The following is a 14737-nucleotide window of genomic DNA, read 5'->3' on the forward strand; positions in this document are numbered from 1 at the left end:
GAGACAGAAGAACACAACTCACTGAGGTTGTTCTGGTCGTCTAAACCTGATCTATACTGAGTATCATAACAACTGAATCATATAATCTCATGAAGTGGAATTATATTGAGACAGGAAGGCTTAGTAGAAGTGAAAAGACTATTGACCATATATACATAAAACATTATCCCCTAGTTTCAGCTCAGTTGGTAAGCTGCCAAACAAAGTACATATCCCCAATAAGGTAACAAAACTCACTAGACTTAGCTACAGTAGATTTGCATTACACTTACAAGTTACAAGAATGCCTTTTCGAAGTTCTATTAGTGTTCACTTGAACTTACCTGAAGCTGATTTTATCTCTTTGTGTTTTGAGCAACAAAGTGTTTTTTCAACAGACGTTTGAAGAACTTTTGAGCTAATTACAAAAGAATACAATCACAAAACACAATTATATGCTGAGAGTAATCAGAGAGGTACAAGCCACATAAATGAAGAGAGACATATGAGAGAGTTGTTTTGAACTTAGTAGTTAGCAATTGTCTAGGTTTGCAAGTACCGGAGATAGTTGGAAGGACTCGAACAAAAAGTAGATGAAAGATATGTAGATGAAGACTCCTCATCCTCTCCAAACTCTCAACAAAAAGTAGATGAATTATATTAAAAATTAAAAGTTAACAATTAATCAAAGAATGGACTCTTCAAAAAAAAAATAGAAAATGGGCCCTAGGCCAATGTTTATTTTATATACCTATAGGCACGGCCCTGCTTGCATCGAAGTGTCAGCTGGATGCCTTTTATACTATGGCTTGCATGACTTGAAGTTGAACTATGCAGCCTTGCATTCCTTTCTTCCAAAGTTCATAGATTACTGCTTGGAATAAGAGCTTGCAAATGATATTGAGTTTGCAACTTGATAAGGAAGCAATACACCATCGTAAAATGTCCTCAAACAGAGAAGGAGGGCTGATAGATGAACGAGAGAAGAAGAAGAAATCCCAGACTTCTTCTAATTACTCACATGCAAAGAGTAAATATTCCTTATTCTTTCGGTCTCAGTTTCAAAAAAAAGAACAAGTCTCCGGGACATTCACTCCCCAGCTCCTCAGCCTGCTTTTGGTTGTTAAATAACCACGAACAACCAAGCAAAAGATAAAAGCATCTTTAAGGATGTTGTGCTTGAACCATACCACCGGTTTGTAAGTGACTAAATTGGTTATTAGGTGCAAGCTGCACCAAGCAAGAGCAGAGAAGAGATCTTACAAGAAGTATACAAAATTAATGGTCTATTTAAATGGGATATATTATAGTTAATTGGAGTCTTTCTTGAGGTACAAGAAGTATACTTGACATACAAGAAGTATACAAAATACTTTGGTCTACCGCAAAGCAGGTTAAGTGGGATGTACGAGAGGAATTGGTTTCAACTTTTCGAGATCTAGAGACCACATTCTCTCCATCTCATATTATAATAACATATAACGTAATGTCAGTTATGTCAAAACCAATACTAATATATACTTTTTTTTTTCTCTAGCCAATGATATTCGGATCAAAGAAACCAACATTATTATCATAAAACAAAAACATTAATTGTAAACACGTATTTAAATAAGAGAAAGAAATGTATGTCTTTTGAGTGTAGTAGGTAAAGGAACCCAAAATAGGCGAAAGATACGCCGTTGTTTAGCTAACACATCAAACAACTTCACCTTAATTCTTAGTAGACTTCGACCAAAAGTTGGTTTGATTTTTATCTCCCACTAACACCACTTTTTCTGTTTTGTTTTTGGTATCTCTTTGCCTAACCCCAAATGTTATAAAAAAAAAGAAAAGAACACGGCCGTTATCACGGCTTCGAAATGGATACCGACTCTTTAACGGCGATAGATGCTGATCCCTCCCTCACACCGTTACCATTTAACTTCACCTTGTTACTTGACTGTACGGTCATACCGGAAAGATTGGGAGATGAAGGAACTCCGACGTCAGCATGAGCCCCAGAGTTCAAAAGGTTACGAGAATGACACGTGGCAGTCGAGATTGCGGTGGCTAAAGAGATAGGCATGAGACAAAGACCTTTCCCTTGAAGGTATTGCATCGCCGAGCCCATGTCTTCTTCCATCAGCTTCGCCACTTGATGCTCTGTCATCGTTATACCGTCGTTTGAGTTTCCGGCCGTCTGGTTATCGCCGGCGGCCGCGGAAAATGCGTTCCCGTGGGACCCACCCGCCTGAAAAAAATAATAGATAAAAACATTTTTTTATAAAAAAAAAAACAGAAGAAAGCGAAACCCTAAGTAGTAATAGTCGGCACGCGTGCTCTCTCTTTTCTCTATCTTAGAATTTGTCTTTTTTTTTTTCTTGTTTTGAAAACTTTATAATGTCTATTTAAAAAAAAAAATCATACTTTATTTATCTCTTTTCTTCCCCTTAAAGGGGCATCATTTAAGAATACATCAAAGAGAGAAATAACCCTATAATGTCTATATCGTTTGCAAGATTTATCTATTTTTGAGACACACAAAAAATATGTAACGCAGGATATTTGAATAACAAATGCACTTTTAGGCAAAATTTATATGAATATTTTTATCCATTAACTTTTATATTAGATTTTTGGAGATTATAGAGGTAGTGAAGTTAATTACCTCAGAGATTTGAGACGAAACGGAAGCAGCACCACCCAATCGGCTCATGCTCAATACCTAAAACGCAATAATTAAATTCAAAACGGAAATATTCAGTACACCGGTCCACTATTATTTATATTAAATATGGCATTATGTAATGCGAGTACAGTATATGACAATCGAGAAAAATAAATAAAGGAGAGGGAGCATAAGGAATTTTAGTTGCAGAGACCCATATTTGATTTATTGCTATGTAAATATTGTACTAATATGTCAGCTTTTCTTTTGTTAATATGTCAACTATAAGGCAAAATAAAGAATCTTCCATCAATATTCAATTAAGAGAATAAGATAAAACATACATATGTAGTTTCTTCAAAAAAGTTACCCCCTTGTACTATGTAACCGAATGAAATTATAGATGTAAGAAAAGTATGAGAGACAAATAGAGAGATTCACCTTGACTTGGAGTTGTAAAAACTTGACATAATCTATAATCTCATCGAGCATCGATGCCTTGTCTGTCTGTTCAATTATTATTTAAATAATTATACAAAAAACAATCTGTCAGAACTGAGATCTTAACCCATTTATTACTGCATTAGTTAACTTTATTATTGTAGCCTGATTAGTTATCTAATCAGTGTTTAATCATTTGATTGATATATATATATATATACATACATATACGACCACCAATTATATGAGTAAACCAAATAAATATAATAATGAATTTACTTACTAACACTGAGTTTTGGTAACGTAACTCATAAAAATAATAATCAGCTCTGGACTTCTAGTTGACGTGCTAAACTTATTGTTTGGACAACTCTAATTCCTGATCATTTGACTAATGAAGTGAAATTACGGAAGAAAAAGAAATCACTTTAACATTTATTTTCATTATTTTTTGTTCACCATATATAGGTTTAAAATATATAGACAATGGAGTAGTGTTATTATAAATTGTAAATTATCTTAAAAAAAATAATATGGATCATACAAATTCAGAGTAATGATGATTCTTTTTTTCTTTCCTTTTTTTTGACATCCGAGTAATGATGATTCAAATAACATAAAATGTTTTTAAACTGAAAATGAATTAAATAAAATACCTTATTGCCGTTAGGAACAAGTTCTTGAAGAGCTTTCATTCTTTCCGCAATTCTCTCTCTTCGTAACTGCCCAATAAAACATTTTCATCACAACTTTTCAGAAAATACTCGAAAAGTTTAAACTTTTTACTCTAAAGACAAAATTTAAAGTTTCTAATTTCCACGCCTTTCTCGGTAACTGATATCAAATTAATGCATCGAAAACAAATGAAAAATAAATAAAAAAACTAACCCGTTCGGCGATACTGTGAGGATCAGTGGCTTGACCTCTCCTAGCTCTGACTTTAGTCCTACTCTGCGGCGGAGCCGCCACCGTACCGCCGGTACCTGTAGACGCACTCCCTTGCGGTTGCGTTTGCGTTTGCGTTTGTCCTGGTTGGTTCATCAAACCACCTCCCGATCCCTATATTTTCACCATAAAATAAAAAATATTTATCAAAATAGAAAGACTAGAGAGAAAGAGAGATTTCTTGTTTTGGTTTTATTGCCTGAGGGACGTGGAAAGGAAGAGAGCCGGCGGGGGCGGAGAAACCATTGTAAAGAGTTTGGACGGAGGAGCCATCAACGACGTCGTTTTGATGATGTGAAGATAAAGGCATCATCATGATCTGTTGATGCCTTGAGTCGACAAAGCCATCGATGGGAGGAGGAGGAGGATGAGCTTCGTCAACGACGGATGGCCACGGGGCAGAGGCAAAGATTTGATCGAGGAAGTCTTCGTGGTCGAAAGTCGTCGTCGCCGGAGTTTGGATATGGGAAGAAGATGAAGAGGAAGGAGTTAGAAGAGAAGAGTTCATCATCTTCTTCCGCACTTTTTTTTTTTTTGGGGGGGAGGAGGTTGAAGAAAATGTTGAGGTTTGGATTATTATTATAAAGAGGAACTGTTGTAGTCTTGTAAATATATTTATTCTAAAAATTGAGAATTTAAAAACTAATTAATACCATTTTTCTTTTTCTTTGTTTGGTGATGGTTCAAAAGAAATATTAAAACATTCTTTTTTCGTTTGTAACTTTGTATGATGATGACTCGATGATTATCTTCGCCTTTAGTTTCCGTCTAAACTTTGTTTTATCTTTACTCCTTATCTTAATCATTCCTTTTTACAGCTTAACAGTATACATTTAAACGAAACTTTTGTTTACATTCAATAATCTAAAGAATCTTACTCACATACAAACTAATTTTTGTACGTTTTTTCGAGTATTACTCTCTTTTTTTTATATCTAATATATAAAAGAGGCTGAATTCTCTCCAGCTGCGTGACACGTCAGCACTGGAGAGAGTGACACCTATCCCTTCCAAACTTAATTAATTAAAAAAAAACTGACATTCTACTCGTCTTCCTCCCGAGGCTCCCCGATAATATTTATATTGGCGGCCATGAACTTATCCTCACCAGTTGTTTCAATGATTTCGACGACAATTTTCAGAAGAGACTTCCACCTCCCTATGAAACTTTCTCTGCACCAACCGAAGATCCTCACGCTCTACAACCAAACCTTCCCATTTACGTAGGTGATTTTAATTTCCTTTTCTTTCTGATTGACCATCTTAATTAGTGTTTTCAATCTGTTCCCGATCTGTTCCAATAGATTTAGATCTAGGTCTCATTTTGTTTTTTAATAATGGTTTCTCATCTCCAATTTTTTAAAAAAGGTTTCTCATCTTCAATTGATGCGACTCCGTGGGATAGTCGGAGGATTTGTTTTCGAGATGAGAGTCGCCGGAACCGTTGATGTTGGTGGCCACTGAGAAGGCATTTGCTATTTTCGCTTTCATGTTAAGATTTTTGATATTTCTCTTGCCCTTGCAGATTTCTACGCAAGAGGAAGAAATTCTGGTGGACACGATTGCATTACATGATGAAATGAGTATTCTTCGTCCTGTTTTCTCCAATCCTGATAATTGAAAGGTACATTTTTTCCCCCAATAAAGATATTCATTTATATAGAATCTACCGCATTCGATTATTTCAGGTTTTTTCATATTTTGGGATACTTCTTATGGAACATTTGTACGTATTGCTTCTAGGTGTTTCACCGAGCCGACAACGATGTAATTTGGCTTCAAAGAGACTTTCACATATATGTTGTTAATATGTTCGATACTGCCAAGGTACACCTTTTCTAAATCCGGCACTAATTCTTAAACTTTGGCATGAGTGAAAGCTGTTTGGAGTGAATGATCACAGAAAATTGGGTCTTTTATTAGCTCCGGCCATTTAAGATAAATTTGTTCACTGTTATCGTTGCTGCTATTTTGAAAAAGTAAAATGTTTATGTTAATGCCATAAATCAGGCATGTGAGGTGTTGTCGAAGCCTCAAAGGTCACTGCCATACTTACTTGAGGCTGTATGTGGAGTCGCTACTAACAAATTACTTCAGGTGAGTCCTTTAACATATAGGACTCCGTATACTTTTTTGTTTTGCAGTCCATTCTTATCCATGCTAAGCTTAATTCATATCTTCAATGAAGCGTGAAGATTGGAGACAACGTCCACTGTCCGAAGAGATGGTGCAATATGCCAGAACAGATGCACACTATCTACTCTTATTGCCGATCGTTTGACTGCGAGGCACTAGTAGGCATCTTTACTATGTAGCAACTTTTTTGTATCTTATGATGTAAAAGTAGGGTTAACTCGGTGATAATGTCAACTATGATTCAAGACCATATTGTTATATTCTTGCAACAAAGTGTTCTAATATATTAATGTATTAGAAGATGATTCATCTAGCCCCAATGACAAATTACATTTTCTTCTCGAGGCTAGGTTTCTATATCATCGTTCTGTAGCTATTTCACTGATGCTGCAGATCACACTGTCGGCTTCAACAGCCACAATACTGATGGTCGTATGAATTATTCTCTTGGATTTCGTGCTCATAGTTCCCTACAGGTATACCGGAGGAGAAGACACCAAGAGCTACTTGAGGCAAGTGAAAATCACAACCTGCTTCACTACATATATGCACTTCTCATTCCATATCCACAGCCTCATTTTGTCTCTGTCCGGAACAGCAACAGAATGCTTCTCCAGCTCCTTTAAGTTCGATACCTGAAAATTTCATTCTATTTTCTCTGGGTTCTCCTATGTATAGCTCTCCTAAACTCTCTTACAGGTTCGGTTTTTGCAATTCCTAAATGATATTTCCTCTTTCTTTTCCTTTAGTCCGGATATTTAACTGGATTTCTTTTTTAACATCAGAAGAAAAGGTCGCGGTTGGGATATATTACCACTGCACGTCTTCCAGACTTTGGAGATATACGCCCACTTCTCTTAGCAGCATCTGAATCTGCTATAGCCAATGCAGGTTTCAACTGTTCTTAAACAAAAAATGATTTTATTACATCTACCATTCTGTTTTCCTACGTTTCATCAACACACTTCTTCTAAATCCTCACGAATATTAGCAGTCAATATCCCAGTGTTGCCGCCGCAATCAGACCAGAACAGGACATGCAAAAAGCCTAATGATAAGTAAGATAACAATGGCATTGAGCTATGGAATGAGTCTGAGAGCAGTAATTTAGAAGATGATATACAACCCTGTGGAAGACTGATCGAACTGATAGATGCTCAAAACAATGGAGAAGAGGATTCCCACTGTAAGACCAAGAAAAGTGGCCATGTTCCGAGACTGTCTCCACAAATACATCAAGGTTATTCATCATTTTTGTAAGTTCAGATAGAATCCATAGTTTGAGCATTAGCTTAAATAACTACTCTATGTAATATTTTACATTACTACAAAGTAAAGGCACAAGGCTTGAATAGTTTGATAGCTTTGATACGTAAGGCTGGCCCCAAAATAAAAAAATATCAGAACAGTGTTTGTAGATTTCAATTGACTATAAATTAACCTTATTAAAATTATTGACGTCATGGAAGGACAAAAACAACGACTACAAATATGAAATAACATAAAATATACTTCAGACATGTACACATTAAAATGAACATATGTTAGTTTATTTCACTGATTTGAATAGGAGATGAGGAATAATATTTTAATAGAAACACCGAAGAACTAAAATACCAGAAACAAACTCGGTTATTAAAAGTAAAGATTCAACAAATTGAATAAAAAGAAAAGAAATTATAATACCATGGTAAATAAATTTGCTACATGTCCTATTTATTCAAATAAAATGTAAACAATTATTATTATTTACTTCCTTTCATAAACCACACATTTGCATCGTAGCTTTCCCTAAACAAGGGTTACTATTAATCAAATAAATAGTTACAGATTTAAAAACATTGCTCACACAAAATTAAAAAACTATCCGCGCGTAGCACGGACTTTCACCTAGTTTAGATTAAAAAATTAGGAAATAGTTATAGAATAGAAACAGTTGTCAAAAAAAAAAGTTATAGAATAGAAACAATAGTTAGCACAAAAAGGTTTAAAGTTCCAAAATAGCATATATTATTGTGTGAAAATATTTGTTTATCTATTAATAATATCAAACAAAATTTAAATCATACATTATATTTAGGTTCTCACATTCCATAATTTTTGTTATATTGATATTGAATTTGTGCTACTAATGGAACTTTTAAAATTGAGTGTCATTTTTGGATCCCAAACTTGTTTTTGTAGTATTTCTGAGAATTGTTGAAACATTGATTGTTTGGCACCTTTATATGATAATGATTGTACGCCCATGATTATCCGTGCATCTGTTACCTCTTGAAATTAGCTCTCTCATCTCTTTGTTCCAAATATGATAATTTTAGTCTTATTGGGGTTGATTTTGTCTAAGTAATATCAAGTAGTACCAACCAATGACACTGATAGAAATCGAGAGTTTTATACATTATAAATCTTATACATATGAGCACCATCCCATCGCATCTTCATTTTGCTCTCTGGAATGGTGCCTATGATTCTCTTCAAACGACCGATCACAGCTTCTCTTCATCCCAAACGCAAGGTTCTTTGATTCCTCACCTTATTCCATCCTCTTACGTACACCTAAAGAGAGACTAAAGTCCAATGCAAATGAATGATATCTTTCCTAGTAAAATGATATATGAGATGAAATAAGACTCTAATGGAACTTCTAAATAGTTAAAGGAGAGGTCAAAGCTAAATTATTTTTAAAAAAGTGTTAAGAACACCTCAAATCTACAAATATCAAAACTATGATTTTTTTATTTTCTCTACTAATTTCAAGAGGAGCGAGTGGCGAATATTTTTCCATCATATCTGTTCCAGTCTTTTCCATGTATTATTCCACTATTTCTTCTAATCACAACCATTTGCACAAAATGTATAATAACAAACTATTCATAAAAGTTAAACATATTATCTATATCTATATATATAATACTAGATGGGAATCAAGTATAATGCTCATGTTTTTTATAATCTTTTCACGATGACAAATATCTAAGCAATAATTATTAAACTCGATTTGGTACATTCATCAATGATGCTCAACTCCATCACAAGTGTTCTCTCGAAACTCTATTGTTTTGCCTTGTCCCCAAGATCCCAAACATCCTATCCCAAAAATGATACTCCCGAATTTGAAATTAATTATTACAAAATATAATAAATAGATTCTAAAGATGAAATTTGGTAATGTTGAATGCGTTAAAGTAAACATGATACATACAATTATATCAAAATTCCTAGCTTGTGATATATATTATTGTTAATTTAAATTGCAATATTTATCAATGAAAAGATATAAACTTTTCTAATTATTAGTTATTTATTTTAAAAAGAAGAAAAAATAACAAAAAAACAGAATATATATTTTCTAAAGATTAAAATTCGGTTTCAGAATATATATTTTTTTTTAAATTAAAATTTACATATAGTTAATTAGATTTAATTTTAAGTTATATAAGATTTAAAATCTTTTTTTCACGAATTTTTCTTATACTTTAGATAACAAAATTCTTCATTCTTCAAAGTATATACTTATATAAGTACATATGTTTGCATGTATCTTTTCATGTTATGCACACGTATCAGACAATCATGCACAGCAGCACATGTGTATCTGTATATATATGTATATATATATATATATATATTTTTATATAAAATTAATGTATTGGTTTGCACCTTGAAACCTAGTTCATTGAATAGTTTTATCGAGTTTATAACAAATGAACAAATATATATGGTCATAAGGTTCAAAATATATATATATATGGCCATCTACGTTCATGTATGCTCAGGGACGGATCTATCATGTTACACATATCAATTATAGTTAAGTTGGCTCAATTGAGAAATGGTATGCCTATACGTATGTGCATGTGTGTATTGCATATACGCACAAATGAAATACGTACATAACGTGCTTTATAAACCAACAATCTTAGGAACATTTTTTCTTTTAAAAGAAAAGAAAAACAATATTAGGGGGTACATGCATGTCTTGTGTTTGCGTATTCGCTTATAGGTTAGGAAATGATAAAATAAAATTTTAGTTTCGGTTAAAACTAATATTTATTAGCTAAAAAAGTTTAATAAATGTTATATGCCTTCGACCCAAAAAATGTTAAATGCGATTTTTTCATATGTAAGAAACATTATATTTAAGAAAATGAAAGGAGTATCACTTTAATTTAAAAATCTCTGTTTGATTCTGTGAGGAAATCAATGTAATCAATGTTAAATATAAATAGCCAACTCTAGGTTTTACAAGATCACAAGTTATAAAAGGCTATTTTGCATATTATACGAATACATATTCATATAGTATGAAGCTATTTAAGTAAGTATAGTAATGGGATTAGTTTTAGTAAAATATTCTGCGTGATTAAGCACATGGGACATTCTGCGTTTGCACAAACTCACAAGCGGAGAGAAAGATGAGCTTTAATTACACTCATTTATTATTAATTGCAAATGTTGGTCAAATAATTAATGTACTAGACAACAAAGCTAGAGAGGGAGATCGATGAAATAATAATATTCTAATCAGGGATTAAGACATAGAAGATTAGAAGTACTTAAAATTAAAATATGATCCTAGTTGTTTTTGTTTGTTCTATATAAAGTAAATCGAAGTCATAAAAAATGTTTTCTCACATTCTTCTGAACAAATAATAGAGATAAATATATATATATATATATATTGGTATACGTCTTTGTCATTTCTTCCTTTACACCTCAATCCGCATATTCCACATAAATTAGTAAATGTGTCTAAGGAGAAATAAAACTAAAGATAATATATAATTGGTTTTGATCCTCATAAATGGCTTCACGGAATTCTGAATTTGATAAGGTGAATTATATAAGTAAGAAAACGATATGAATAATGCATTTATTATACCTTTTAGCGAGTGATGTATTGAAGGTTTGAGGAAACATGATTATTAGATTGGAAATACCAAATATTGTGGTTCAAAAGAAAACGATACTAACGTGAGAGAATTATAGCCAAGAATTAAGTTTATGATAAAGAAAAGTCTCAGTTTCTAACGAAGTTCCCATTCCGTGTGGATGTCTTTAGTGTGAGGAAATTTCTACTGAACTAATCTCTTTTGTACTTTATTTTATCTCTGGGTCAAATTTTGAGGTTAATTTTTTTAGAGAAAAAATGGTGATAAGTTACATGATGATGTTCTCCATAATGTTTCTCTACATAAACTTTCAACATCTCTGTTTATCTACTTTTAAACAAATTGATATCCTAAACATGAATTTTTATCTCATATAATTTAATTTTATCACATATATATATATATATATATATATATATATATATAACTTTTATTTATTCTGTCGAATTTTTTTGAAAAAAAAGTTTTTAAAAGTACATGAATACCCGTAGGTAAATTTTATTTAAATAAAATTTTAACTATATATATGAAGTAGTACTTATATTTTTAATATATATATACCACACTAAATATACGTTTACTAAAGAATCTGAAAATAGCTTATATTTTGAGACGGTCCTATCACAGTTATACAATGATTTGTCGCAAATTTTTATAAGATTGTCAACATAATATTTAATCCGCTACGAACACATGCGGTGAGCCCAAGGCATTGACATGCAAAACAAGGGCTCCACAGAACCGTAATAACAGGCTTACATTTCTAGATGATCGGCATGCAAACTACTATTTGAGCCTCGTTGATCCCAACAAACATTAAAATGCACATGTACGTTGGAGCATTTGTACCTCGAGTACACAGAAAAACCTTTGATTACTTCCAATATGAGAGAAAGAGGAGGATTAGTCAGCTCGAGACAAAACTCACATTCATGCCTCACGCCAAATAAATTTGACAAAATTCTTAATAGTATTGTATAATAACTATTACTTTCAGTGTAACTAAATAATTTAAATTGGAATGAGAGAGCATTACACTTCCACAACCATTAGGATATTCTTCCACCTAATAATTTGGTGATCATATTAAAAAAGAAAAAGAAATGGTAATGTCTCAATGTCTAATGCAAGCAAGGATGAGAAATGCGACTTGAGAGTAGACTTTCTTACATCAATCAACTATAAACTGAATTTTTGAAATATTTATCTCTTCTTTTTGGACTTCGATATATTGTTAATGAAATCTCTAGAGTTGTTTGGAACAAACTATTCTATTTAATTTTGCGACTTTTTTATCAGACGACCATATTTAACCAACAAAAAAAGAAAACACAACTCCCCTTTCCAACCATTGGTGTGTGTTCATCTTTGGTAAAAGATGGCCAGGGTCAGAGAACTTCACACCTTTTTTCCCCAAGTGAATTTTCATTTGAACAGTTTGTACTTTCGAGAATCGAGACCATCTGAAATAATATACTCTATTATTGTAATAAAGTCATTTTTTTATTTTGAACTGAATAAATAAAGTCATTTTCATTCCTGTTTTCGTCTTTTTTGTTTTTTAAGAATTTGTTTTTGTCTTTTTTGAAATATTCCATCGGAGAAATCGATGAGATTGGTGTCAAATGTTATTTCAAGATGAAAAAATAAAAAAAGACTATTAACTCTAGACTCATCAAAGCTCAAAAAGGATCTTTGTGCTTCAATCACAGTCGTGAGATGAAACCGGCTCCTGTTATAACACAACACAATCAATCTCTCACTCCCTCTTCAGAATCTTTTGCATTACATTATATGTTATACTAAAGCAATATCCTCTTATTGATTACATAGAGATTACAAACCACAATTGTTACGCTAATCACTCCATTTTTATTCGATTCAATCCGATAGAAACAAGACCGATTGATTTGATTCTAAGATGAAAAACATAGAGGGAAACTAACCCATAGAGTAAGAAGGTGTAGGCAAGTTAATGACAGTGGTCTTCACTTTAGTCATCAAATTGATGCTATTCGTCACTCCTTGTGATCCTATTCCACTGTCCTTTAGTCCCTGCTTATTCGAATCCAAAACCGAGTTAGCTAACCGGTCATAAACGAGGTGAATAATGGTCCAGAAATCGATGATTCACCTGGAAAGGGAAGTGGTCTGGTCCACGAGCTGGAGCAGAGTTAATCTGAACGGTTCCTGTCTCCATTGCATCACTGATCATCATTGCCTTGTTGATGTCTTTTGTGAATACACATCCCTTCAAAATGAAATTGTTTGGTTAGCTCCGGTTAAGTGAAAACTAGACTAAACCAAACCCAAATAGCCAAAAGTTCTATTACCTGGAGGCCAAAGTTACTAGCATTGCAATGATTAATGCCTTCTTCAACAGAATTGATCCTCAAGACAGGCAAGACAGGACCAAACGGTTCCTCCCACGCGATCCTCATGTCCGGTCTAACATTGTCCAAAAGCAAAGGCCAAATCAAGTTACCTTCTCTTTTATACTCTTGGCAAAACGTTGCTCCTTTCTCCTTAGCATCCATCACCAATCCTTCAATGAAATTGGCTGAAGATTCTGACACCACAGCCGTTATATCACAGTTCTCTTCAGGAGGTCCCACCGTGAGTTTGGCCACTTTAGCTTTCACTTTCTCAACTAGCTCATCGGCCACTGATTCCATCACTAGCACTACCTTAACCGCAGTGCATCTCTGCCCACTGTTTAAGGTTGATTAAACCGGTTAACTCATAATCCAATATATCGGTTAATTACACTCATTGTAGATTTTTTACCTGTAGGAGAATCCTCCTTTGATGATGTTGGAAGCGACTAAATCAAGATCAGCATCTTCCAAGACAATGCATGCATCTTTTCCTCCAAGTTCCATTTGAAGAGGAATCATACCAGCTTTCTTGGAGATTGAGATTCCGGTATCACCACCAGTGAAACTGAAAACCGGTCATCTGATATTTAAGTAGTTAATAGGAACATAACCTGTGTTGTTGAATATGTATATACCTAATGCAGTTCACAGCAGGGTGCATCGTGAGGAAATCTCCGATCTCAGAGCCTTTTCCGGTAATGCAGCTAATGAGACCTTTTGGGAAACCAGCTAAGTGAAAGCAATGCACCATATGAAGGCAAGAAACAGCTCCCTAAAGAAATCGACCGTTAAAATATTTTGAAACATCACTCTAAAAGAATGTAGAGTTTTGTTGAGAGGTAAAGTATTTTAGTTACTTGAGTTGGAGGTTTGAGGACAAGTGAGTTTCCAGCGATCAAAGCAGGAGCAATCTTGGATACAGCGAGATTGACTGGATAATTGAATGGAGGAATAGCCAAAACCACACCAAGTGGAATCTGTAGCTCAGGAAATAAAACACATAATTTGATCAAAACATTTGTTAAAACTTGAACCATTGATGGAGGAGACATATGAATTTAAGAGAGTATACCTTGGAAGTGAGACAGTACTTAGTACGTTCATTACCAGGGAAGCTATCAGAGAGCAGAAACTTCCCTTCACCTAAGATCCTAACACCTTCTTCAGCACAATAAGAGATCAAATCTCCAGACCTCACAACCTTTCACCAAAATCAAACATTATAGATCTTCAAGAAACAAACAAAAAATGGTTTCCATTGAAGATTATGCATAGATACATCGAGAGAGAGAGAGAAAGAGACCTCAGTAACA

The 14737-nt window shown here is 33.6% G+C and overlaps 2 protein-coding genes across 2 annotated transcripts in view; both read right to left on the reverse strand.

Annotated features, from left to right (window-relative positions):
- Positions 1–1571: 1571 nt before the first annotated feature.
- Positions 1572–4553, reverse strand: LOC18021923 (transcription factor bHLH66). The gene is made up of 6 exons (XM_006404867.2): positions 4215–4553; positions 3959–4129; positions 3727–3792; positions 3071–3136; positions 2630–2686; positions 1572–2212 (listed from the first exon to the last, which is right to left on the reverse strand). The coding sequence occupies exons 1-6, from the start codon at positions 4524–4526 to the stop codon at positions 1829–1831; spliced, it is 1056 nt and encodes a 351-aa protein (XP_006404930.1). The 5' UTR covers positions 4527–4553; the 3' UTR covers positions 1572–1828.
- An 8175-nt stretch (positions 4554–12728) lies between these two features.
- LOC18021924 (NADP-dependent glyceraldehyde-3-phosphate dehydrogenase) overlaps positions 12729–14737 on the reverse strand; it is a 2943-nt gene continuing 934 nt past the window's right edge. The window contains exons 2-9 of the mRNA XM_006404868.2: positions 14728–14735; positions 14497–14625; positions 14282–14401; positions 14060–14196; positions 13834–13989; positions 13380–13758; positions 13181–13297; positions 12729–13101 (exon numbers count right to left, since the gene is read on the reverse strand). Of these exons, the coding sequence (XP_006404931.2) occupies positions 12988–13101; positions 13181–13297; positions 13380–13758; positions 13834–13989; positions 14060–14196; positions 14282–14401; positions 14497–14625; positions 14728–14735 (1160 nt within the window). The 3' untranslated portion in view covers positions 12729–12987. The remainder of the gene's footprint in view (positions 13102–13180; positions 13298–13379; positions 13759–13833; positions 13990–14059; positions 14197–14281; positions 14402–14496; positions 14626–14727; positions 14736–14737) is intronic.

Source organism: Eutrema salsugineum, unplaced genomic scaffold (genome assembly GCF_000478725.1).
Source record: "Eutrema salsugineum unplaced genomic scaffold, Eutsalg1_0 scaffold_15, whole genome shotgun sequence".
NCBI classification, from domain to species: Eukaryota; Viridiplantae; Streptophyta; class Magnoliopsida; order Brassicales; family Brassicaceae; genus Eutrema; species Eutrema salsugineum.